Source organism: Lissotriton helveticus, chromosome 12, assembly GCF_964261635.1.
Source record: "Lissotriton helveticus chromosome 12, aLisHel1.1, whole genome shotgun sequence".
NCBI classification, from domain to species: Eukaryota; Metazoa; Chordata; class Amphibia; order Caudata; family Salamandridae; genus Lissotriton; species Lissotriton helveticus.
The window spans coordinates 25,900,857-25,928,790 of NC_136073.1; the positions used below are offsets into that span (position 1 = coordinate 25,900,857).

At 44.1% G+C, this 27,934-nt stretch overlaps 1 protein-coding gene across 1 annotated transcript in view; it reads left to right on the forward strand.

The window, feature by feature from the left end:
* Window positions 1–27,709, forward strand: part of LOC144799138 (SURP and G-patch domain-containing protein 2-like) — a 39,371-nt gene extending 11,662 nt beyond the window's left edge. Inside the window, exons 2-11 of the mRNA XM_078670348.1 lie at window positions 5,220–5,348; window positions 5,755–7,257; window positions 7,923–8,028; window positions 8,122–8,429; window positions 9,161–9,272; window positions 10,056–10,351; window positions 14,402–14,460; window positions 15,073–15,215; window positions 15,613–15,727; window positions 26,512–27,709. Of these exons, the coding sequence (XP_078526474.1) occupies window positions 5,228–5,348; window positions 5,755–7,257; window positions 7,923–8,028; window positions 8,122–8,429; window positions 9,161–9,272; window positions 10,056–10,351; window positions 14,402–14,460; window positions 15,073–15,215; window positions 15,613–15,727 (2,763 nt within the window). The 5' untranslated portion in view covers window positions 5,220–5,227 and the 3' untranslated portion in view covers window positions 26,512–27,709. The remainder of the gene's footprint in view (window positions 1–5,219; window positions 5,349–5,754; window positions 7,258–7,922; window positions 8,029–8,121; window positions 8,430–9,160; window positions 9,273–10,055; window positions 10,352–14,401; window positions 14,461–15,072; window positions 15,216–15,612; window positions 15,728–26,511) is intronic.
* Window positions 27,710–27,934: the final 225 nt, after the last annotated feature.

Below are 27,934 nucleotides of genomic sequence, written 5' to 3' on the forward strand. Positions count from 1 at the left end.
AGTAGAGGAGTAGCATAATAGGATCACAATCATGCATGAGTATGGAGTTATTGGACCATCAAGTAACCAATGTTACAAAATCGGTGCAAAGTTCCAGTGGAGATTGAAGTCACCCAGGTAGATTTGCGTGATCTGCCGACCAGCGTTGGATGAGATCGTGTCCATGAGTTGTTGGGTGAAGATGTTGTTGAAATGGCATTCTTCTGAGATGAAGTGGGTCTTAGAAGCTGGGCTGTTGGAGATGGGGGAGGGTGTGAAACAGTGTAAAGCTGTACCACATACAGAAAACAATAGAAATCCGGAGGCAGACCAATATTTCCTAGTTTGTTGGAAGTATCACAGCAAGTTTTATTCCTTGTTATTGCTACTGATTTAACCCCATCCATGCTGCCATTGGACGACGGCAGCACTACGCCGCCCCGCCCGTTTTTCGTAAGTGCAGCACTGCCGCGAAATCGCGGCAGCAGCCAACGGGTTAAATTAAATGGTATTTTTGTTGTTGTAGTTGAGTACACCATGTAATCAAGTCTAAAAAAAGAATAATTTTATTTACGCTTGAAGCACTGTAAACTGGAAAGCTTGCTCGACTGTTCCTGTTGCAGCCGGATGGGTGGTCCAGCAGAGTCTGGGTGAACAGTCATGAATGAGGAATGTTTTATCCCTTGCTGCCCCATCCCACACATATTAATTGATTGCACGTTTCACTCTTGCCATGTCAGTGCTAGGATGTCCTTATTTTACATGTTATTGGAGAGGGAGGGGAAAGTGGGGGAAGTCTTTGAAGGTCTGTAGGAACAGATATTTAAAGGGCCCAGTCGATTCATTCATAACCAGCTTGGTAAATAGTTTGACAGCAGCACTGGTGTTTGAACACATTCATTCAAAATAGATTCTCTTTACTGGGAAAGCAGTAAGCGATGAGACCATACTTTCCATTTTCACATCGCCCATAAACACGACTTGGCGCTCGCTATTTGATCGCCAGGTTTACTGTTACATACTGTCGAAAAGCTGCCATCGAATTAAGCTAAAGCCATTTGCTTTGCTATACAATATCATTAGCAAAGCAGATGGCTTTAACTTAATCAAAGGCGAGACCTATTGCAATTTCAATGCTTGTTTTTCTTGTTTGCTTCAGCTTTTGTATCCGCACAGCGTGCTAGTCACAGACTTTGCTTCATATTTCGGTCGGCATTTGCATTATTGGTTTTAATGCTTTTCTTTTTAGGCGTGCACCTTTTAAACAACGTTCCCACTTTCATATCGGCCAGTGTCTTGCTTCCTTCCGTGGCAGCCTGCTTGCCCTGTGCCTTCTCTCCCTTCACCCAGCCCCCCACTTCCGCTCCGAGTTTGTTTCTTATATTTTAAGTGATTTGCCCAAAATTACGGAATGTTGAGCCGAGACTCGAACTCCCGAGTTGGAAGCTCTGGCCGCACGCCCTTCACATCATATTTGATGCTGTTTCATTGCTGTTTTTAGGTCTCGCGACCTGCGTTGCACTGGGAAGCAGTGCTGCGCAGCGCGAGGCATTTTGTAATCGAAAAACGGGGTTTTAGTACTGACCTAGGAATTGCACACGCTTGTGCGCTTGCGATTCCTTTTGTGCTACCCCATTGGCCTTTGCCTGCTTCTTTTTTATAAAAGACTGCACGCAATTGGCCAAAGCCGGGCGTGTTGCTCCGCCCACGGCCTAATGGTGTCTATTACGCGCTTGGTGCACGCAATAGACACCAATAGGCCATCACGTGGTTTCGGGCAAGCACGTCTCCTGTGGCGCGCGCACACCACTCGCGGGATTGTTCATTATTTTTTTGGGATCCATTTCACGGGGCGAAGCAACTAAACACGGACATCTTATTTTATGAGGGGACGGAATTTCACTGTATTTTAGAAAATAGTTTCACACCGAATTTTACGTAATTTGATCCTACTGGCTCGATTAGAGAGGCTTTCATCCTGCCGCACCATTTTATTGAGAGCACAATCTTTCATTCTGTTTGCAAGCCTAAGCAGCGATAAGCGCACAATCTTGTTTTTTTAGCCGTTTTGAATGTTCTCACGAAGCCTGCTGTGTCCCTTACATTTGCATGCAGGTGACGTGATTGCAGACTCGTTCATCTCAAGACCATACATCGGCACAGTCAGTCTAAGAATACTGACATCTCCCTCTGCTAGTGCCCACCCACCCCACCGGTGCTCCTTGGACAGAGAAGGTTGTGGGTGTAAGTGCTGTGTTGGTACTTTTAACCACGCTTGCACCTAGTTCCTATATGAGGATGGCATCAGCGGTGACCTCCAGCTCACGAGGTCGAATCTTTTACAGGGCCAACTTATCCGCTTATGCTTCAGAGGTCGATAAACTGAATAGCTTTAAATCTGATAATATTACATTGGCCAGCACACAGCACTTGTAAATGTGTTATTAAAAGGCTACATAAACAAATTATTGTGTGCTTATAGAGCGTACCACAGTCAGTCTAAAAAATCTCTGGCTTTACCACTGCTACTGGAGCACACGTTTATTTTTATTCAGTTTTCTATAGGGCGGACACTATATCGCGGAAAAAGTGCTTGTCTCTCCTGGTGCACCGGAAGAGACAAAACTGCACCGGACGAGGTTACCCAGCTTCATATGAGCCACAAACTAGGTAGTTCCACGCACTAAAAAAAAAGGCAAAAGCGTCTGCCTTTCTGCACTGGAAGAAATAATACTGCTTCAGATGACGTTACCTAGCCGTGGGCCGAAGCATCATTCTCCCACATTCTTACTTGGATTCAGCAGTTGCACTGCATGGTGTCTGATTAACATTTAAATATGCAACTTGATATTGTGATGGTGAGTGTTCTAATTTGTTTGGTTATTTTGGGAGTACAGTACATCATGGATGGAAACGAACGGAGACAAGAAAGATCATTTGGGGCAAAATGAATTATACATGCAGCAGCAATCTCTGAGGCAGATCATTTCCTAATCGACCTTTTTGTCACTTGGCGGGATTTTTCTCGGCATCCAGAAATTAGCTCATAAATTAAACAGCTGAACAGGGCATCTGCTGGGCACATATGGCATCAAATATTATTGAGGAATTCAGTGAAATGAGTACGCTGACACACGGGTATACTAAACTGTAACCACCTTGCTTCAGGGATATTGTCCATTAATGATGCGTCGTTCTTTACAATAGCCTGAATTTAAATAGTATTTATATATTTGAGCCCAACTATTGTATAATTTCAGCCCTGTATTACTGGACAAAAAATGTTTTCCCTAAAGCCTCATTTAAGGCTTAAGTTCATCTCTGTCGTTGCCTTTTACCGCATCAACAAACACTGCTGCCTCACAAGCGTTTTATATGCTCCACAAATTACTTTTGAGCTCTGTCATTGCCATGTTCTATTTTATCAGCGAATCTGAACAGTTATCTGTACAAAATACAGAAAGTAACATTGCATGCGTTGGATGCTTCTTTTACGTTCAGTACATTACTCATCTAATCGGCTATGCCTGAAAGGAGCAAAAGGACTGAAAAAACCTGTTCACAAATTAAATTCTTGGGAGTTATGCACGTACTTTACCAAGCATCAGTCGAATATCTTGCTGAAAGTAATGGCCATTGTTTACTTCAGGTTTTTTTTTTTAATAGCGCAAACAGCCTGGGTTTGCCTCCGAGTGCTAAACAATGTAAAAAGAGAAAAAAAAAACATCACAAGGTTAAAATTGCCATAAGGTATCTCTCCCAAGAGCAGAGACCGAATATTCAATGTCAACAAAGACATAAGTTGTCATTAATTCCAAAATCAGGTACAGCTGTGTAAATGTCAGGAAGTTACTGTGGTATCAGGAGGCAAAGGAAATTGACATTAATATCCGGAATCGGGGTCACTTAAGAAATATGGAGTAAAATATGGTTGGACGGTTATAGAGAGCTCAGTCTTCAACATTTTGGGTTATGGTAGCTTATAAGAGCTGTTTTATGGGAGACATTAAATGCAACCTGATTAGCATGCTTTTGTTACCTGTGAGTTACCATCATTGACCCCCGATCTTCACCCCCAACCTCGGTCATCATACAGCAACCGCACATTGAAAAATAATAGACAGATTCCCTGTTACTTGGAGATAAAGTGTGCAGACAATGCCCTATAGTAACAGACTCAAAGGAGGCGATCTGCATAACCATGCTGTGTATGGGGAACTTAAGTCGCATAATTAACTGTGGAATGGACACATGCTGCTAGGTAAGAAGAAGGCTGATTTGTCATCCATACTTATGCCAATGATTGCGAATCTAAATAGGAAAATAACAGACATATGACGCATTTAAAAAAAACATTTTCTTATGATAATGAATCAGCTCATGCTGTAATCAGAAACTTAATTCACGTTCAATGTCAGGGCTCAGTACAATCAAACGTTTCACATCATATTTTTTCAGTCGACACTCGTTAATTTCCCTATCACTTAGTCTCTTACAACAGAGTCTAAAAATTGTGCCACATTGTGACTAACTCTGGGACGGCGGTGGCATGTGTGTGTGTGTGTGTGTGTATATATATATATATATCTATCACGTTGGTACCACAAATTAATTTCACCACCACTCAATACAACAAACAATACCACCCCACACAATTCCACAACTAACCGTTCCAATCCAACTCGCATAATTCCACTCCACACCACATACATCCACAAGTATCCAAACAAAAACACTTGGGTAAAAACATTATCATTTACAACACCGATAGCTCTAACTCTCACAAATGCGAGACCTATTGCATTGCAAATGCTTGTTTAAAATGTTGCCAGATGAAGGCATTTATAAGGTCAAATGCTGTTCAAGTCAGATTGCATGCTGTCTCTCCTCGCCGATTTCATTTTCACCATCTTGTTTCGTTTTCTTGCTCATAGCGGCCTGCTCTCCCTGTGCCATCTCTCCCTGCCCCCACCACCACTCCGAGATCGCTACTTTTATTGTAAGTGATTTGCCCAAATTCACAGGACACCACTTCCTCATCTGAGACTCGGCTCCCTGAAAGTTCCGGGGCCACACAATATGCTGCATTACTAAATCCTTTTATGGTCCCAAAGGCGAGAGCTATTGCATTTAAGGGAGCCTTGCATTAGTTTCTGGGATCAGGGCGTCGTATGTAAAACTAAAAATGGTAGTTGTATTTTTTCCCAAAGCTTATGCAAACTGTCTCTTCTTTTGTGTAGGTCCAGAAATGGCAGCTAAACGAATGACAAGGGAGATATTTGATGCCGTCGTGCAGGAAAAAGCCCGTAAATATCGGCTCACCAGAGATGAAGCCATTGAAGAAACACTGCATGAGTTGAAATTACAAGGTGACTTTAGTATAATTTGTATTTTTGAAAAGTGAGCTTGTTATTGGTGTAAAAACAAAGTGAGGGTATGTATATGTATATATATATATATATATATATATATATATATATATATATATATACTCTAAAGAAGTGACACATTTGCAGCAACAGAGTAGCTTTTAAGTACTGTATCATGTCAACATGTTATAACAAACCTGCACTGCTAGAATCTTGTCCCAGTGTTGGGAATTAAATAGTCCTCACTGTAGCCCAGTATTCTTACCACTGTGGTGACACATTACAATATACATTATAATATACAAAAGCATGCATATTATAGTCCGAAACTATGTGCGTTTATAGAAACAAACTATTTTCTGTGCATTGAAAAAAACATTCTTTTTTTTCCCTTTTCTTTTTTTAGCTGGTGTCACTAGACCGAGTTCTAGGACGGAGAGGTATGATGATTATCTGGAAGCTGAAAGATATGGCCGTGACGGACCAGGACGCATCGGGCATGAAGATCCAATTCGTGATGTTCCTATGCGCAGTCCACTTGATGCTCCCCTACGAAGTCCTCGTGATAGTGGGAGCTGGAGAGAAGATTCTAGAAGGGACCCATTCACCAGTCCTCCTGTGCGAGAATATGAAAGCAGCCCATTTGATCCTTTCACTGAACGCAGGAGATCTAGAAGCCCTCCACCAATAGCTAAGGATTACTTAACAGACCGTGCAGTTCGTTCTAAGTTTGACAGAGATGACCTTCCCAGATCTCGAGATGCATCCTATTCTCGTGAACCGGAGTTTCGCGAACCTCATGCCCCCCCTCCACGTCGTGAGTATAGCCCGCGAAGGTCACCTCCGCGTGATTTTGTGCCACCTCCAGTGTTTGATGAATTTCGCCCCCGGGGTCCCAGAGAAGAATTTGTTAATAGAGGACCTGAGCGGTTTGATCACCCGGGGCCTATCGCTCACGAATTCAGATCTCCAAGAGATGAGGTACCAATGCGGGGACGTGGGGCACCACGGGGTAGAGGTCCTCTACGTGGAGAGGGAATAACCCCACGTGGGCGGGGGTCCAAGATTGGACCACCGGGTCGAGGGGGAACCTTGGGATTCACAAGAGGCAGGGGAGCAGCTGGTGCAGCTAGTGCTAAAAGACCCCTTATAAAAGACCCTATAATCGATTTCAATGACAACCACAACATTTTTCACAGGCTTGGTAATCAGTTGATACGATGGGCTGGGTTTGACTCTATTCGAATGAGCCTTCATTACACGGATGAACAGGAACTTATGTTTCAACATGAGACAGAAGCATGTTCAAAAGCAGTTGTAGCTTTCAAACTCTTTCTCACACAAACGTACAGAGATTACTGCTTCTTCTTGGCAAAGGATTTGAAACACCCAGCGCTAAAAAGTCCTAGAATAGACAACGAACTGCTAAACATGCTGATAGACAAAAATGCTGTGAAAACAAAGAACTGCTTTTTCGAAATAATAAAGCCCTATGATGCAGGAATGAGGAAGATGCAAACTGGGATTCTGAAGAGCATTATACCTCTGCTAATGGCTTGCAACAACTATGAGCTGAGACAAAAAGTGGGCTATGCTGGAGCAGGAGATATGTCGGCTGCCTTTGAGAAGAATGTTTCTTTATGCCGCCAGTCCCTTGTCCTCCTTGGGCAAACATTTGCTCTAGCAACATCAATCCGGCAGGAAAAAATTTTGGAATCAATGGGTCTCCAGGGCGTGGCACCAAATCCCAGCGATCATCCAAACCTCAAGGACTCGTTCCTGTTTGGGAAGGAGTATATGTCCCATTTGAAAGGTTGGCTATCAAAGAGTAGTTATCCAATCAGCATGGCTCCTTTACCTGTGAAAGAAGTGAAAGCCCCAGAAGTTAAGACTAAAAAGGAAAACAAAGGTAAATAACTTGATTTAAAATATGAGTTTTCATTTGTAATCTGTCTGAATTTTTTTGCACAGGAGCTGGATCCAGATGTTTGTATGTGTGTTTATTTGGCTGGTAACGCACCTAAGATCTATAGAATCCCCGCATTGTTTGAAGTATGCAAGGACACTTTCAGTATGACAGTGTGTAGTTCTTTCATTTTAGCCAGATCCACTGGGATTGTGTGATGTTGCAGTATTTCTGTATTTTTATGTATTTGCTGCATTTGCCAGATAAGCCATTTGTTGCACAAACTTCAGATCTTTAAAAAAAAAAGTAGTATGTAAAACGGATCCTAATTTTGTTAAAACTCAGCAATGCATGTTGCTGTGCAGTGGAAGGGCCTTGGCAAAGGGTGACAAATCTTTCGCTCATTGATGTATTTGGCTGCTCAACTGGTACTAACTAGATAAAACCTTTCCTCATTCAAGTGATCACTTGTAAAAATGACAAAAATGAACCAATACTATCAAAATGTGCAGCATCATTTGCCCTTTCTTGTCACATAAGTTAGTGAAACCTGCCACATCATTTGGTCCTGCCCGCTGCGTAATTCCAGTAGGACTGGACTTAGAAATGTGTAGCAAGACAACTAATTGTAAGATCTCAAATGCTAACAGTTCTTTGTTCTGCGTTAGATAAAAAACCTGCAGATCCCAAAATTGTTGAGACCATTGACAAGCTTGCGGAACACTGTATAAATCTATTTAAAGGGAAAAAGACTGAAAAGCAACCCGAGTTATGGTAAGTTACGGAGTCCAATTAGTATAAGCCAAAGAGATTACAGTATGCGCAAGTAACTCTGATGACATTGGTAATTATCAATTTGTGTTGCAGGTTCTTTTTCGATGAGAAGAGCCCAGAGTACCAGTATTATCGTACAAAACTGGTAGAGACCCAGAAGGTGCGCCAAATTGTAAAGGATGGAAGACAACAGACAGCCAAACCAACCGCAGAAGAAGCTGCTGCCGAGTCTGTGAAACGTATAGAGTTTTCACGGAGAGTAAGAGAATTCAAGACCAAGCTGTTCAAGAATGTAGCACTTGCGAAGCGCCGGAGGCTGAGGGCAGCTACTGAGCCGCTGCAAGCACCCAAAGTCGCAAAGCGTGCTGCCCCTCAGGAAACAAGTCGTCCGAGCACAGAAGGTAGGCGATCATTGGACTTCATCCTATTGCGGTTGTACCGTAAAGGCTTAGTCTTTAAACTACCTGTGTATATGAGCCTCACAATCCGTTGTGTATAGGACAACCATGGCTGATAGATTTTAGTTCATGATATTGTGAGATGAAAACCTGTGCATTCTTACTCTACAACTACAGAACAACTTACATTGTTGTGTTTAGCAGCGTCCACGAAGGGGCCTTTGTCATGGCGCTGAGTCGTGCTTGCACTATTCTATGCAGTTGGTGTAGTTCTAGTGCCCATCACTGGAAGCGATAATCTTTTGCTTTAGTGGACTGTTGCTGCCTTGACGTAAAACTTCTAATGTTATCTATTCACTTTCATAATTGGTCAGCGCAGACTCCTGCTTCCTTGTGCACGGCTGCATAGGCGGGCAAGCGTCTCATAGTCCTAAAATTTCATGTTGCAGTGTAGCCCACTTTCTTGTTTTGCTTTTGTTCAGTTACTTCACCTATTGTCCCACATAATATAAGGCACGAGAACAAACTTTTCATTTCTGGTCCTTGAGATTAGAACTGTTCTGAATTGCCTGCTGGGCCACATGAGCCTAGTGGTTGACGGTTTAATGATTTAAATCCGTGTCCTCGGTGAGCATGCAGCTTCTTCCTGGTTGTAATGGGCATGTTTGCCCATAAGATGTCTAAGCTGACCTCTTCTGCTGTTTCAGTTGAACTCTGCTTAATTTTGTACTTAGTTGATGCAAAAACGAAGGATACAGCTGAGAAACTCGCCAAATTTGTTGTTCAGATGGGACCTGAAGTTGAGCAGTTCAGCAAGGAGAACAGTGAGAGCAATCCAGAGTTTTGGTATGCTTTTTATTTTGGCTATGCTTGATATGGTGATTGTGAAAATGTATCTACTTTTTTAAACAGATATGGCCATTCAGTAATTGGTGTATATACCTTAATATGCCCTAAAACAAGGTGAAGAATTCCTATCAGGCAACACCCAGGATATTGTTTGTCATCAAGACCAAAACTTTTCAGGTTTTTGTCCACTGTTAAAGTAGGCCCAGTCACCAGCATACCACTTGGCTGCCATTGTGCAATACCACATTATGGGTCTGCGAAAGGCAGATTCTTGCTTCTACGGAAAAATGTCTGTCCATTTGTGTATGTTGCTAAGAAATGTACACACGGTTCAATAATGCAAAAGTCTTTGCTGTCCGGTTGAGCGCACTAAGGAAATGCAGGGAGCGCTGCTTGTGGCATTGGCAGTAGTTCACCATACCAGTGTGTACAAACGTTTGCAAAATGTTACTATTTGGGGGTGCTTAACCTCCAGGAGGCTTTCTTTTTATATAACAATATTTGTAGAAGCTGACCATAATAGTGGCACATGTGCTTCCGAAAAGCACAAGTGCCAAAGGGCCTCATTAACCGTCTGTCAAAGGCCACAATGCATTGACTTAGTGACCTAGGTGCGGTGATTTTAGCTTCATTGTGAAGAAAATTATGCCATCATTTCTCACCTCACTGCATGGAACCCAAAGGGGGCATTCCGTCCCTTGGAAAGATGTTGAATAGCCCCCCAGGACTACCAACTTTCACAAATAATGCTGTTCGAACAACTTTTTTCTTTATATTTAGGTTCTTAAAAGAAAAAGACAGCGCTGCTTACAAATATTATCAGGGAAAGGTAGCTGAATTGCGGAAAACTGAAACAAAAGAAAAAGCAAGTGACTCCAAGAAGGACCAACAACCTCTAGTGGAAGCTGGCGACAGTGCTGAGGCTGTAATGGAATGTGAAATTTTACCCGAGGCAGCAAGCCAAGATGAGGTCGCAAAGAAAGCTCCTGTCCGTACACTCCCTCGTAAAAGAGTCACTGCTCTAAAAGTTGGGATGCTTCCCGCCAAGAGAGTATGTCATGTAGAAGACCCTAAAGGTGGGTGAATTTTTAATCTTAGCAATTTGTTTTGCTCTTGGCATTTTATACCCTTTACATTCTCTGGTTGCATTTAGTGTTGGCAGCTGGTTACTTTCCAGAGGACGGGGGGAATACTATTCCAGCAAACCCCACTTCTTCTGGAAGAGTTTCAGTGTATTATTTCTTCCCTCACCCTTTGAAAAACTGTTGGTGGGGAAAATGTTTAAATAACGCTTTTTTTTTTTGTTAAATATTTTTTATTGCAGACTTATATATTGTACAACCATTCCGTGCAAGATTCCGGCTGCCAGCATTAGCAACCCATAGGTTTCAAAAGAAAGCATCACACGGCCATTTAGACCACACCCTGGAGGTCGAGCTAAAAAGCGCATTTTAAAGCATAATGTTCACAGATTTCCTCAAGTCATAGGATTTGAAAGAGCTGTCCTTAAATATCCAAGTACCTCATTGATGTGTAAGCCAATGAAACCTCCCATAGGGTTGGTTGGTACCCCTCTGCCCTTTAGCCCCCCCTCCCCCCCACACACACTCACACACTTGTTTCAAAGCAAATTATGGGCACACCCATGTGCTAAACATTGTCCCCGGGATAGCATTGCCATGGGTGCCCCTGTATGCTATATGCCAAAAATGACATGCAATAGTCCAGTAGCAGGCTTGTAATTGATGCTCTCCATATACCATGGCGACCATTGCTACCAGCATTTTGTCATGGTTGCCTTCTTCCCATATGTAATGATCGTATGCCTTAAACTATGTACAATGTGACCCCACCTGCATTTTGTCAAAGATGCCCCATATCCAAAGAACTATCTAGTGTCTGTTCCAATTTGTTTTCCATGGATAAGGCTCCATAAGGCACAAAGTATCTCCAGTATTTCAGAGTCAATGTTTTGCCACGGGTGTCCATATGACAAGTTTTATATGTACCAAGCATAACTTCTACTGTGCCAGTTTTTTTTTCCTGTGCTGTTATGCTACGAATTACCTCGGATATACCAGCACCAGGATTCAGCAGTCTTTGTCTCTAAACCCCCAAATTGCCTTTAGTAGGCCAGGAACAACTGTAAACTTAATACATTCTCTCACTCGTGCCTGCTTACATTTCCGCACTCATAGACATTGTCTTACTTCACTCATGGTTACTCTGCACTCTACAATCCTCCCTTACTTGCTCTCATTCACCTTTGAACTCACTATTACTCATACTTTGTCTTTAAGTTTTACTCATTTATACTCTTGCTTATGCTGCCACTTTCTCGCTCTCTCACACGTATACACTCACACTCTGAGACCACATTTGTAGGTCTCGCCTAGTGTTGCTGCGCACATGCTCAGCGAGATTTTTTGCTAATGAGGAGTTTCAGTAGACGGCTTGAAGCCCCGCCCCTCATTTCCATTGGCCGACGTCACTGTTTATGCTAAACGGTGGCCTGCCATTGGAAATTAGGGTTTTTGGTTGCCGCCCTTTGACCTGTGATCCGGTTTGGTCCCCTGCTTCACGGTTGTTGTGAAGAACTTTATCTTTATGGGGCCATGTGTTTAAAACACATGGCCCCATAAAGACAAATCCCCATGCTCCGCCTGCAGCGTGGTCCTCTTTCAGTTTCGGCACCGCAAAGAGGACTGCGCTTGTTTAATATGCTCGCTGCAAGCTGAGCACTGTCAGCTGTAGCATCGAGGTCCATCATATCTGATAGACTACTAGCTGCAGATTCCTTCACGTAGAATTATCCCCAGACGTGAGACTGGATCCGGAAACTTTTTTGCCCAAGCATGCCTGCACGCGGGGGGCTGGGCGACATCACGCAACTCCGCCCAGGCGTCCGTGTACGTGACGTCAGCGAGGTCACATAAGACCCGGCTCGCCGCGCCTATGTCAGTTTTTTTTCCTTTTCCGCGTGCAACGCGGATCCGGTCCTTTGGGCCTGTTTGGGGCCCCGTTTTTCCCTGTTTCTTTTTGGTGAAACGGTGTGCGAATGCCTTCGGGCTTAAAAATTTGCACTTTTTGTGGGCGTCTTATGTCTTCGACGGATCCTCACCTCATTTGTATGTGGATTTGGGGGTGGATCACTGCGCCACTGATTGTGCAGAGTGTCGACAGTTGAAGCCGAAGTCGCGGCGGGAGCACCGGATGAAATTTCTCTCTGCGCGTCCTCCCCCCGGTCTACTTCAGCGGACTGCTTCAGATACGGCCGTGGTCGTCGTCCTCGCCCTTCTTCGATGTCACATGAGCGTCGCTCCCCGGTGGGTAAGTGTCACAGTTTGTCCCCGGGGGCTGGTTTCCGGCCTGCTGGGGGCGTGGACTCACTGTGGGTGATGGGGCCCGCGTGCCGTCTTATCCACTGTTTCCTGGTGTTGGTGCGTCGAGAGTCCAAGTGGAGACCTACGCGGCGGCTTTGCAGGCCTCGCTGGCGTCTCCTCCTTTCCCTCCTGGGGCGTTGGCGGATCCCTTGCTTTGCGCGGGGCCCTCCCCGGCGCCGGCACCGACTGGTTCGGATCCAGGCTTGGAGGATGTGGTGCTGTTGGGGTGCGGCTCCTCTGGGACACCTCCTTCACGCCACTGCGGGAGTCCCTGTGGTGTCGTGGGAGGTGGCCGGGCTCTGGTCGCATCTGCGAGCCCCTCTCGGTCCTTTGACAAGGTGGTCCTGTCTAAGGCCGAGGTGATGCCGCTAAGGCACCGGCAGCAGCTGGTCCGTGCAGAGCCACCGGGGTCGGTGGCCCCTTCTCGTCCCGATCCGGGTCGAGGCTGGATGACGTCGCAAAGAAAGCTCCTGTCCGTACAAACCTCTCGTAAAAGAGTCGCTGCTCTTAAAGTTGGGATGCTTCCCGCCAAGAGAGTATGTCATGTAGAAGACCCTAAAGGTGGGTGAGTGCATACAAGAAATCTAATGGATATTACCCAGCACTGTTCAGTCTCAAAGATGATTCACAGCCCATACTGCGCCCTCCACTGCCACAGTGACACCCATACCACCATTCCAGTCAGCAGACATCCGACTGGAACCACAGGGTGCAGAACAGGAAACAGCAACTGCAGTGCACCTCAGCTCTCACCACAGCTACTGCTCCCTAGAACAATGCACTTCTTTTGGAAGTGTATAAACTGCCTGTTCACTGCACTAGGAGCATTCTTTAGGCAAATGTTCTGCTCATAGTCATTGGAATATCACACATATTTACATTGAAATTAGGAAAATATGACACATGGCAATCGGAAACCTTGGCAGCTACGAGTCACTAGTGCTTGCACCGCTGCAGTGCACCCGAGTGTTTGCTTTTTAGAGGAAGCGCGCGATCAGCAGCTGGCACTTATAAGGTCCAAAAGGCGAGACCTATTGGCTATGCCAATGCTTGTTTGTTTTGTACCTTGCTGCCTGCTCAGTTATCCTTTTGGGTTCTGCTGCGCCATTTATCCTTGTTGTGGCCACACAGTTCCTTTCCTTTTCAGGCAGCACCGTAGTATGAAACTGAAACCTCAAACCTGTGCATTCTCTAGTTGTAACTAGTTGGGAAGTGGTGGGGTTACAGACTGCCATTTTTCCTGGGCCCTGAAAGCAATCTGATTGGTGTAGGCACCTTTGGTGTGCCTGCAGTCAGTTCCTGCTGCTGGGTCTCTGGCTGCTGCTGAACCCAAAGATCTGCTTTTTTTTCTGTCGTACTAATAATCAAGAATAAAGGAATTATTATTCACTCTGTGTAATAATTATAACTGTGAACCCACATAAGTGTGATCCGCCATTGACTAGCAGCATCTCTGTAGTCTGAAGATTTGCAATACGCGTTCTATGCGGTCTGTAATACCCTGCCTCACTATAACCTGAGATAACCATGGAGTATATTGTGCTCACCTGTTTCTAGAGTGCTGCGAAGGTGTTAGATCAAAGGCGCTGTAGCTCAGTCTTGGGTTTTTAATTCTCTTGGTCTAAAGTAATCTGGCCCCACAACTGAAGTGTATTCTGATTTGCTTATGGGATAATGTAAATGGCATCTGCGTTAGTGATTCCGCAGTAGGAGAATAATGGCTTCATGTTTTCTTTCCCCTAGTTCATGATCCTGTTAGGATTGCCTATGAAAGGCCAAAAGGAAGGCCAGTACAAAAGAAGGTAATGCCTGCTTCTCCTTATGTTCAATATATTATTAGGCTAATGTCAAAGAACACAGCACAAAGTAAACGCAGATTTGAGTCTCTTTTTTTTTTCTTGGTTATTGTTTGATCACTTGCGTAAAATATAAATGACAAACGGAGAGGAAGGAGATGCGTTGTTCATTTTCTGCATGTTATCATTCCCCTCCCGTTCAGAATTGTTTACTTCTGTAGTGATGTGTGATGCCACTGCTCTGAGCCATGCCACAGGCTTGGCCAAATACACCTTTCAATGGCCATATCCCTCGCACTCCCTTTTAAGCCCTTAAATGAAAACAGGTTTTGGGAAACTTCAATAGTTTTTTTTTTTTTCTTTTTTTCTTCCATCCCACCTACTAGAACTATTTAATATAACTAACTCAAGGTGATGATTTGTTTGCTTATTTTGAGCTATGGTCATTCGTCTGCTGGGGTTTTATTTTTGTTTTGTTACAGGATGGCTGTTTCAGGCTTCATTTGTGAATATGAAAACGGGAGTGGTTGCCTGTTTTTATAATCTGTAGATTTCTTTCGAGGGTTTTAGGTAATGTGTTTTCTAAGCGATTACCAATTATTTTTTTCTGCAATGTAGAAACCAGAAAAAAGAGACTTGGAGTACGCCAACAAGAAACTAACAGAAAAGAATGTGGGCTTCCAGATGCTGAGTAAAATGGGCTGGAAGGAGGGCGAAGGCCTTGGATCTGAAGGCGCTGGGATCAAAGATCCGGTCAAAGTGTATGTTGTGCCAATGTATTGATGTCGCTCTGGGTTTCTGTGTGTTCTTTGGGGGACATGGTACGCTTTTGGAGGATATTAAGGAAAGTGATTGCTGCATAGTTTGGGTTTTCCACTTAAAGGTAAGTCGGATTGTGTTCCTGTGTTCAGGAAACTACTTTATACAATATGGTGTTGCATGCAGTGCTCTTTCATGAGTCAAGTTGTCTCTAGAACTGCTTCTTGGAGGGGGTGTAAATTTGCCTCTTCCCTTTGGGTGGGTATGTTAGGAGGGTGCCAGGTTTAGGGGGCGTCGGGGTTATATTGACTGTATTACTTTCCCTCCTCTCTTCATAGTTGCTCATGTCTAAGAATGTGATTATAAATTGCCTAATTCTTTCTTCAATTTATTCTGCAGGGGAACAACTTCAAGAGGGGAGGGCTTGGGTGAAGCGCGTGTAAAGAAGGAAGATACGTTTGATTCTTTCCGTCAAAGAATGATGCAGATGTACAAGCAGAAACAAACTAATTAGGTAGGTTCAAAGGTGGTAGAAGTAGTCTTCTAAATTTCTTCCTACTTCAGTTGAGTTTTCTGACATGGCTGAAAGGTGGGGCCAAAATGAGCAGATTCTGCCATCTGTGTTTCAGTTGCAGGACATTTTGCTCCTCACCAAAAATGGATTATGCTTGAAAATCATGTTTTTCTACTTCCGCCCCAGCTCCTGTGACTTTAATCCTGCCTATAACTTTACTGGGAGTTGTCAATTTTGAGCAGCAAGCTTGATAATTAAGGCAGTCCACATTTGTCTCTGTGTTAGAATTGTGGATTTAAAAAAAGAGGATAATTCCTAGGCCATACTTTATTTACTTTTTTCTACACTTACTTGCTGATATCCCTGTTAGCATAAATTATGCTAAAGGCATTAGCTTTGCCAGTAGAGCGTACACTGCTCTGCTGGAGCCTCTTCTTACAACACTAGATGCAAACTCTGTCTTCGACAAACGTTTTGCAGGCTACTAACTAGAGTTGTAGCTCAGATTGGTTGGCTTTCCACTAGACTGCGTGTTTGGAATACGAGTCACCCTCTTCCCTTTTTGATTCAGCCAGGGACTCTGACGCAGGAGCCATAAGTGCTCTTTATCTTGTCAGCTGAACGATCAAGATGCTGCAGAAGGTAAATGACTGTGCCAAACATGGTCATGCTCATAAACTTTGGAGGCTACTTGCTTCATTTGTTTCGACTACTTCAGCAAATAAGAAATTCTTACCTGGGCAGAGAATGTTGCAATCTTGGAAGTAGTGAGTTTGTGCCTCTGGTGATTACTAGACCGACTTGGTGTCTCAAGAACCAGAAATATCAATCATTGTTGAGGGATGGGTAGGGATGCTGTGCTGCAGTTGTGTGTGTGTTTTACACACACAGACTGATGAGCAGGTGAGATTAATAAGTTATCAAGAGGTAGAAGGTAATGCTCAATTTACGGTACTACAGTCTTCGAGGAAAGCGGAATGGTCCTAATCCGACCAGATGCAAGATTTCTCTTGAAGCAGTGGAGGTGCCTTCTGCAGGGTCGGGTTGGGACAGAAAATGGAGCCAAGTACCAAAATAAGTGGCAAACGCTTGATAATAGGGGCAGTTTTGAACTGGTAAAGATACGCTGTCTAGGTGTTTGCCCGGGATGTAAGACTAGGTATACTGCAGGCAATGAATGATATGGGGAAATCGGCAATGAAGTCTGGCCCACCAGACTATTCAGCGGGTCCCAAAGCATTCCTAAAACTCACACACTGACCTGTCGGACCAGCTGTCTGACACTACCTGATTACCTTGTAAACCATTCCAACCCATGACTCTATAATAAAGTGGCTTGTTGCAGGTTATTTAATTTTCCAAACAGTTTTCCCTGGGGCATACTTCTCCACTGACCGCATAAGAGAGACAAATCAGTATATCTTGTCACTGCCATTACTTTCTGACATTTTACTAGGGTAAGACCAGTCTTAACCCTTGTTGTGGGAGAGGCAGCTACAGTCATCTAGTGCCCCCTTCATGGTGCAAATTTAGCACAGTTGACTAGTTTTTGGAGGGAGTCCCACTCTTCTGTGTACTCGTACCTTTTACCAATGTCCATGAAGGAAATGTGACTACCTGAACAGGTACATTGTGCGGACATTGCCCTGTGTGTAACTAACCCATGCCTGGGAACACACTTTCATTGTTGTTTGAGGTTTAAAAGCTGTCTTGACTGGGGCGTTTTGAAGCTTTGGATCGGGAATTAGGCTTTGGCGGGACTGGCCTTGATTAATAGTGAAGGTGTTGACTAGACCAGACCTAGCTGCATTACTATTAAAGGCGACACCCTACATCCCTGTACCTTAAGTCCAGGTTGGTTTGCTGAGCCACTGTATATACCACTATGAGCTGTTCAGATTTTGGGTTTTTCACTTGACGGCAAGCTGTCAAACACCCAGATCATTATGGTAGTGGCTCCCTGCTTTGGAGTTCTCAGATGGCTGAGAGATTTTTTAGGTTGCCTTTCAATGCCAGCACAAAGAACATCAATGCAGGCTATGCTCCAGTCACGACTAGTATGGCAACATTCTGTATCTGGGTGTTAAGGGTTCTCTCAAGCGACTGCAGCTAGTACAAAAAGCTGTCACAAGGCTGCTTCTTAAGTCATCTCAATTCACCACTACAACTAAGCTTTTGCACGAGCTCCACTGCTGCCTGTGGAAAAAAGAATGAATTTTGCAGCACCAATCTTTCTGGGTTCACTATGCTCTCTACATTATTCCCTCGTTTAGTTGTTGGGGCCAAAATTATGGTCTTTTCTCTTTTTTTTTTTTTCGTGGCCCAGGTGGGCGTCGACATACCACCATTTGGTGTCCTTCGTAACGCCGAGGCGCTTCCTCCAGAAGCTCCCACCTTTGGTCGCCATCTTTACATTCTTTTTCCGCCATTTGCCCAGGATCGTTACCGAAGAGTTCCAGAGAATTGGAGAGCGAATCGACAAAAATAGCTGCAAATCAGATTTCAACACACCTGACTACTAGTCAAGTAACCGGGACGACGAAGGAGAAGCTTTTTCAACCGAGATCTTGACGTTCAACGGAAAATGCGCACACATGGGGCTTCCTGAGCGCGGAGATGGATAAAACCCCTTTCAAGTTATGCACCAATTGCCACCACAAATATGCCCAGAAGGACCAGCATCCTGTCTACAAACTGCCTGACGCTCGGCCACAAAAGCGAGGACTGCAACGCGTGTTCGGCGTTCACACACAAGACCCTAAGAGTAGGAGAGAGGTAGAGAAGGGCGTACTTCACTATGCAGGGGCAAGGGCCACCTCCATCCCTCTGAGACTTGGGCCTCTCCAGTGGAGAGGATGTCAACATCGCCGAAGAACCAGAGGACTGCAGTGTCGTTTAAGTCCAAAAGAAACCGTTGAAGGTAAGAGTTGCCGACCCCCAAACACTCGACCGACACTCGTAAGAGAAACAAAGTCCTTGAAAGGAGCTTTGCCGTCAAAACACTCACCGAAAGCAACAGCATCCCAGGACAAGCAGCCCAGCGTATCCTTAGAAATAGGCTCCCAGGCGGCGAAGCCCAGGAAAAATCAAGGTCTTTGAAGGAAGCCCCTGAAAAGGACTCCTCGATGCAGAGAAAAGAAGGGTCAAAACGAATTTGACTACCTCGAAGCAAAGCGCACAAAATCTAAAGGCCGAACAAGCTGCAGAGATGGAGAGGAAGAAAAGGAGGCTCGAGACCGAAATGGCGAGTATCCTGCAACGGAAAAAGGACTTCGAAAAGATGAGCCAGTACACCATCCCACCGAGGGGCGACGAAGACCCTGAACCGGTCTAGAAACAGGAAGAAGAGGCCCTGTATTACTTCGAGGGCAAAGGTGAGGAGGAGCAGCAAACCTACCAGGACTCGACGTCCTCTGAGGCGCAAGACTTAGAATAGCATGACCTTTATGCTGAAATACAAGAAAAAGGAGTAGACACTTGCCCTTCAAGGCCTTCACCACCAGACGATATAGGGATCTATAATATGGTGGTTATTAATGCTGCAGAGACACATGGAGTGAAATTGGAGGAAAAGCCCAAAGCTTGCTTTCTCCTGGAAACTTTTACCTACACAAGCAGGGAGGTCATTCCTGCCCATGCTCCAAAGTGTGCTGCACCAGGGCAGGGAGGCTTTCAGGGAGCCAGCTGTATGGAAAAAGTACAAGCTCTCCTCAAGGGCCCTGCTTATATTAAGGGATCTGTGCCAGCTGATTCAATTATAACAGCAACGACTCTGAAAAGGGTCAATGGACCCACAAATGCCGGACCCCCTCCAGACAAAGAGCAGAAGGATGGACTTCATGGGGAGGAAAGTAGAACGGAGTGCAGCGATTCAATGGCGCATTGCAAACTCAAACGCCCTAATCAACAGGCACGCATACCAGAACTGGGAGGAAGTGGGGCCACTCCTGAAACCTCTACCAGAACAGTACCAGCAATGGGCAGCCCACCTGGTAGAGGAAGGGGAAAAACGTGGCTTACACATGTTTGATGTCTGCCTTGGATGCTGCGGAGACTACCAGCAGACAAATGATGATTGGGGTGACGAGAGAAGACCCGCATGGCTTAGGATTTCAAGCCTGTGGTACAGAACAACATCTTGAATACACCCTTCAACAGAGATCAGCTTTTTGGAATGCCAGTTGACAAGTTAATTCAGCTCAAAAAGGACAAAGACAGCAAGGTCCATGGGAGCTCTGCAGTTCAGAGGGATGAGAAGGGGTACACCCTCAAGAAGCCCAAATGGTACGGGAGGCCACTTACCTAGTACATCGCACCAAACCTTCCAACAAGGTTACCAAGGAAATGGCCAGGGAAAGCTGCAGCAGCAGAACTGGCAGTACCAGCCACGAGGCCAGTCCTTTCGATGGGCGCTCAAATGGACCAGGACCGGACGGAGAGGAAGGCAACAACCCACACCCAAGTGACTTCACCTTAAGACAAACGCCCACCCTAACAACACCTCTAGGGGGGCATCAAGACATAAGACAAAACCTAAACCTGATTTTACAAGACAAACAGTTCCTCGAACATTTAACAACCGTAGGAGGCAGAATAAGGGACTTCCACCAGTAATGGAAGATTACAACAGACAAATGGATACTGAAAATCATACAATACGGCTACTGTATAGAGCTAGAAAAACAACCTCCAAACAACAAGGTGCACTCGGCAAAGGAATTTTCGCTCTTGCTACTAGAAGCACAGGAACTGCTTAGCAAAAAGGCAATAGAGATAGTGCCGCACAAAGAGAGGAACAAGGGAGTTTATTCCCTATACCTCCTTGTACCAAAAGTGGACAAAACACTAAGACCTATTCTAGATCTAAGGTTCCTAAACAAGTTCATAAGGACACAAAGATTCAAGATGTCATCTCTGCAAGAGGTAATACCACAAATACAAGAGGGGGTTTACATGGCAACTATAGCATTCGGACTAAAATCTGCACCAAGGATGTCTACAAAATGCCTAGCAGTGGTTTGTAGCGCAGCTAAGAAGGTAAGGGATACGCGTATACCCCTACCTCGACGACTGGCTCGTAAAAGCAAGCTTTTACAAGCAATGCGAACAACACATCCGGCTGGTCATAAACGCTGATCCAACTGGGTTTCTCAATCCATTGGGGGAAAGTCTTCAATAGAACCGGAACAGGTGAAGATATTATTAGGAGCAGAGATCAACACCATACAGGGGAAGGTGTTCCCCAGCACAAAGAGAACTTTGGCGATATGAAGGAGACATGTCTTTACCACAAGGGGCAAGCTCTGACAGTGAGCAAACTAATGGAAATGCTGGCATCATGCATACACCTGGTCCCGAATATTAGCCTCCACGTGAAACCATTCCAATAATGGATACCGCAGCAATGGTCACCGGCAACAGGAAGTTGGGAAGATCTAGTGATTGTCACACACGCAGTGCAGCAGGAAATAGCATGGTGGAACAAGAAACACATATAACAGGGGAAACCATTCACACAGCCAATTCCAACAGTGACCATCATGACAGACTCCTCGCAAATCGGGTGGGGCGCACACATGAACATGCTCATGGTAAGGGGGTTATGGTCGCAGCAGGATGCGGTCAAAAAATCAACTACCTAGAGCTAAAGACAGTGTCCCTAGCCTTAAAAGCCTTTCAAAAGGAGCTGTACGGGAACAGGGTGTTGATCCAAACAGACAACACTACCACCATGGTCTATGTCAACAAACAAGGAGGAACGCAATCAGTCGCACCATCATGGCTAGCATAGGAAATATGGAGATGGGCCATTCCACTGAGAATAGACCTACTAGCAATACATTTTCCAGGGAAGGACAATGTGGAAGCAGACAGAGCAGGCTGACCTCCGCATCCCACGAATGGAAGCTCAACCAACAGGAAATAAAGAAGCTATTCATGAAATGGGGTACACCGCAAATAGACCTATTTTCAACTCACCTAAATGCAAAATGCTAACACTTCGCTTACAGACAACCAAGCCAGCAGTCCCATGGGAATGCGCTATGGATAAGTTGGTCAAGATCATTTCCCCACGCTCCCCTCCCCCCCCCGCCCCCCCCCCCGATTCCACTGATACACAGGGTACTCAACAAATGCAGGATCAGCAACATGACTCTAATACTAATAGCACCCCACTGGGCCAGACCACAAGTACAGAAAGGGCACTATTCACATTGGACGCCAGAAGGGCGGTAATGCACAATATAAAGAGGACAAAGGAGTGCAGAAAAACAAAGCAGTTCTTTGTATCCTTTGCAAGCAGTTTTTGTGATGACCAGTTACCAGGAATACCATTGCACAATGGATTGATTGCACAAACCATACAACTCTGCCACAAATAAGCAGACAAACAGTTACACGGTGCAGCTCATGCTCCCTCAACAAGGAAAAAAGCAGCAACAATTCCGTTTCTAGCAAACATACCTATCCAAGAAGACATCTGCCAAGCCGCAACATGGTCTTCAGTGCACACGTTCACTAAGCACTAGTGTGTAGATATTCAGATAAACAAGAAAGCGCAAGTGGGACAAAAAGTCTTATATTCAGTAACCAGAGCTCATCTGCCACCCAGGCACCACAATAAGGACAAACTGCTACAAAGTCTATGCACAGCATAGTGACTCCAGAAAGATTCACGCTGCAAAACGTATAGTTTCTTATCTGTTGGTGTAGTTTTGCAGCTTGGAGACTTTCTGGATTCACTAGGGATCCCACCCTCCTCCGCCAGAAAGATGAGACAAGAGGAAGAGGATTAATACAGGAAGAAGACTGTAAGAGTTTAAAGAAGAGAAACAGTAACACAAGACGAGAAAAAAAATTAAAGATGGCGACAAAAGGTGGGAGCTTCCAGAGGACACCAAATGGTGGTATGTCGACGCCCACCTGGGCCACGAAAAAAAAAGAGAAAATACAACAATTCCGGACCCAAGCACTAGATGGCGGAAAAATGCACAGCATAGTGAATCCAGAAAGTCTTCAAGCTTCAAAACTACACCGACCGGTAAAACTATACGTTTCCAAGCATTATGTGTACAAACTGCTAATGAACACAGGCCCTCAGTATCTCAGACACCTGATATCGCTCCCTACGGTCTAGCAACTCAAACATTTCCTACATTTTTTTCTGTAAAAATAACATACCAAGGAGGTAGTGCATTCAGCTACCTAGGGCCCAAACTGGAATGAAACTTCAATGAGATCTCGTCAGTCTTTCTATTTTTCAAAAACAACTAAAAACCTGGCCGTTTTGAATGAAGGATCCCGTCATTCTCTGAGAGTCTGTGTGGAGGCAGTTAGCTGCACGTTTTTCCAAACAATAATAATAATTGCGTAGGCATTCCTTTTAAGGGAAGTAGACTTTCAAGGGATTCTTATTGGTGACTATATGTAGATCTGCATCAAATACTGTGGATCGCATCTTATCAAAAGGACTTGCATTGAAGATGGAATGGATGGGGTTTCCTTTTTTTGGGGCTGAAATAAGTTCAAGCTTGAAAGAAATAGGTTATTTTTCTTCTACTGGCAGTGTTGTTGGATCCTGCACAGCTGACCATATTCTAAAGTTCGATTATAAATTAGGAGCTATGCTGCTGAAAACGGATTGAAAGTAGTTGATCAGAGAATGTGTTCACTCTTGATGGAAGTGCAGCACAAGTGATGGTGGCAGAAATTGATGAGCTCCAGATGTAGTGGAACGGGTTGCTGCACAATTTCCCTGCCTAGCCGTTGTTTCACTAAAACAACCCTTGTTTGTGGCGGATAGAGGGGCGTGGGAATCCTATAGCCGTCACACTGGCATTAGAGTGCTAGTAAAATTCTAGCAAAGACCAAAACCCTGACGTGGCTGCATCCGGTATTCCAGCTTACAGCGAACGCCTGTGGTTCATTAGTTTGCTCTCCTTGTTTATTACAACATGGGTTCTTGTGATTTTGGAGTTCTTTGGCTGATTCTTCCTTCCGGCTTAGTTTGGACAGGACGTTAAAGGTGAGTAACTTGCACTGGTATTTGGCTTTCAATTAAGCAGCAAAGCTCAAGCTTGTGACCCCTTGTTGGGGAGTTGATTTGTCTTCTTTTAGTAACTGAACACAGGCAAAATACTTGATATGGAAGATTACCACTGTTTGCACTGAACACTCCTCATTTCACATTATTTTGCATCCCTAGAAACCAGAGTACAAAAGATTTATGGATTACTTTTCATCTCCTGCATCACAATAAATAGGGTTCCGTCTTTGGTCTTCTAATATCACTCCTGTTGGCAAATTACAGCAAATTTCAATATTGGCATCGCACCGTGTGTCTTTCATGTAGTCTATAGAGGGTACATGCACCAAAACAGCTTCTTTGGTGCTGCCATGACCTGAAGCAGTGTACTTCTAAAGAGCCAGGTTTTTTTGCTTTTTGGGAAATATGAAGCTCTAATTAACGCTTCTGATGAATACAGGGGCTTGTGCAAAAAAAGATACTGTCTTTTAATGATACCACATGTGCTAATTGAGTGGAAGGATGTGCAGAGTGACTTCCCTTTGCAAACCGGAAAAGACGGCATGCTGGGTTAGACCCACGACTGGTCACTAAAAGCAGAAATGAACTGGTGCAGTTGTGGAGTCCTTGAGATGACTGGAATTGTTTGATTAATTGGCAGTCTACCAACTACGCTTTCGTATCTGCGACCAGGGTATGCTGAACACTGAAAAAGTAGTGCAAAACCCTATTTACCTGAGGGCAGACTTTTAAAACTTTAAATATGTGTGCTAAGTTTCTTGCATTTAAAATGTGTTGCCACCTTTCTATAGGCACGGAACATAAAGGCCTTCTTTGGTGTCTTAGAGTATCCATGTTTTAATAAATGCGCAAGAAATTACTGTGCCCATCTTGGCGTTAAAGTAGTGACATGCAAAGCAATTTGTTCTTTAAATGTGAAAGAGAACACCGCATCATAGATTGTTTGATTCCTGCTGCCAAAGCAGGCCGCCAGTGATGTAAGCCTAGCACCCTTGAACTCGTTCTTTCACCGTTATTATGAGGGATTTTTAAATTGGATCAGATGCTTTAAACTTGAATTTGGTGCCATTAGCTGCTTGCATATCTAAAAGCGCACACATCTCAGTGTAGTCCTGCCAACTCTCGTTAAGAGCCTCATAATTGAGGTTTAAGCCAGTACAAGTGATAGTCGATTTTTCTAAAACTTAAATTAAAAAAGGTCCAATTTTAATGTCTCCGCCTAGAAAACCTTTCCTGGGTTAACCTTAAAACTGTCAAGTCCCGGCCTTTAAAATCATGTGGTACGTACAGTGTTGTGATTGCTTCTCCAATTTGGTGATTCTTTCACCGTGGCAAAATTTGGACTGCAGTCTTCTAGCTCTCGTGCCCGGTATGAACGCCTCTTCAGCAAATTTGCGATGATTAGGGCTGTGACCATTGCCTCAATTACAGTTGTTTGGTCTAACTCAGTAAGGCCTTTTAATTTGAGACTGCTTTGTGGCATTGCTGCAGTACTTGATACTAGGCGTGACAATTTGGATACCTAGTAGTTTCCTGGGCAACCTGTAGACTTCTAGCCAAGAGTGGAGGACAGCCCTTTTGATATTTATCTGAAGCAGCCACTTGTACCGGTCTCTCACTGTTACATTCATTTAGAGTTTTTTTACCCTTTCACTGGCTCTTCTAACCTTTGCTCCAAATGTGCTCCGACATGCAACTGCAAATGTTTGGAAAAGTCTTCAGTGAATGCAGTTCCTCAATCCATTTGTTTTGTGCTGTTCACCATTCCTATAACTTGGTACTTCTAATACGTTGCTCTGTAGAAGTGCCACCATGGTTTCTAGTAACCCCCTGGAGTAAATGTTTGATCTTTTCGTTTTAGCCACGTTTTACAGGCACAATGGGGCCTTCTAAATTGCTAGGCAATTCTGGCATTTACTAATTGAATAGTGGGTACCTTCACCCCCTAAAAAAATAATCCTCGTGCTGCCACATGCCCAAAACTTGGCTCTTCAGATTGGCCCAGTGTTACAAACTTTCCGTTCACTGTTAGTTCTAGTGGATCCTCTTGTTGGAGGGTGTTGGGGGCCTGATTGCCATGGGCTTGCACATAGAGGATGGTCCTGGGGAGATAGAAGGCCAGTTTACTACTATGTCATTTCCAGCAGAGCACATCTTCATCCCTGTAGCTGGTTTCTGTTCGTAGAGCAACCGTTAATTGGTGGCTTCAGTTTATTTTTAACTTGCATGCCAGTTAAACATAAAGCACAGGTTCCAGATTTTTGCCAAGACCTTTGGATATACTGGCTGTTGAATTAGTTGAATTTGACATGCATATTCTTCTAATTTTGAAATGCTGGGAACAGGCTGAATCGGCAGTTGCGCCCAGGTCGTGGGATTTCCACCCTCCGCAGCTGAATTTATTCAATTTGGGTATTCTTTGAGTCAGTGAGGCTATCCTGATGTGAATTTGCTCTAGGCATAACCATTTCGCGCCCTACATTGGAAGAATTCAAGATGTGCTGCACCATTACATGTTTTAATACCAAGCAATAGGCTAGGGTATCTGCACTGTACCAGTGGGGCGACAAAAGGCTTCCTATTTGCCATGTAACCCCTTTCGTTCTGAAGAAAAAAACAGTTTCCTGCGTTTGCAGGTACTGGAGCACCAGTTTGAATTTTAAATACATGTACGTCCATGAAATATTAATGCAAATCTGATGTCTTGATACAAAATGACAGGCTTCTTTTATCTTAGTTTGCAGGTTTCCTGACTTGACGACTTCAAGCATCCGTGTTGTATTAAGTCTGTTTTTAAAGTCTGTTTCCAGGTCAAGTTTTATACATTTTGGTTGCTCAATGTTTAGTGTTAGCCGTGGACGGATTCTACATGTTTTCCATGCATCTACTACAAGAAATAGTTTGTGCAAAGTTGTATTTGTAATCATTCTATATGATTTTAATAAAATGTTATTGGACACTGGTTCAGTTGTCTGTCTAGTTTAAACTTTGGGCACCAAGTTGTGCTGAAGATTAAAGGACTTTGGACAGTTTACATGTTACCTGGTAAAAAGTGAGTCAACGCTATTTTGTTTGGCTCTCAAATAAGCACAGATTATACCCGAGCTTTTCCAACAACAGAGTGAAAACACAGATTTTCTGTGTAGAAACTTGGCTGCATAACTACTGGGCCGTAAAGCCATTTTGTCCAGTTTGTACTTGGACTTTACGAAATGTTTGGCTAGACTTGTGCACAAAATGACTTGTATCAAACTCAAATAGTGCACTGGTGAAAAAATTCTTCTTTTCAACCCATCAGTACCTGAGTTTATGGAACCATAAGCGGGGCCTCTTAATATACATGGTTTGTGTTTTATTACACCATAAAACCATAAAGCACTCTTACTTGAAACTGCTGCAGTTTGTAGTAATTGCTTGTCTTCGAGTGGAAATAATCTCGTGGACCCCACGCTGGTTTTAGTATGCAGTCTAGGCAATTCCCCTTTGTGGCGTGCACTGGCAATTGCTTCTAACATGGTTTAGTTTTCTCTTACGTGACTCGTTAAAACAATTCTGCTTCCTGTTAAGTCAGGCATTCCCTAACATAAGGTCTTCCTTTGGAGTACTGGGAACCTGTCGGGGAGTTGAAAAGTATGCATGGGAACATTTAAAGAACTGTAGTAGTATTGCTAGGTACTTGGATTCCAGTTCTTTTGCATTTTCCTGAGACAGAAAATCAGTTTTGGTCGCCAGACTCAGGAACACCGTGAGTTAAATAATTTGCTGGGAGCAGAGTCTTGAGGTGTCTCTTAACATGGGTGTCCAAACAGTAATGTCCTTGTTTAGCTGTAAATGTTCCTACTGTAAATGAGCAAACAAGCTTTGTATTCCACGGGAGACCATATTTGAAATATTTGTAACAACCTGTGGTATTTGAATAAACAATTTAATTGCAATGGATTCCTGTTTTTATTTTTAAACCTTTATTAAATGTCTTAATCTGGAGTGTCCTGAGACCTTTCAGTTTGATTCTGACCCTTGTGCCCAGCAGGAATGTTCTGTGCTTCTGAAACATGCACTATATAATCGTGTCCACATACAGGTTTGCGGGTGTCGATGAACTCACTAGAACTACAAATAACCATATTTCCACACAAACCATCATTCACTGTTGTAAAGCA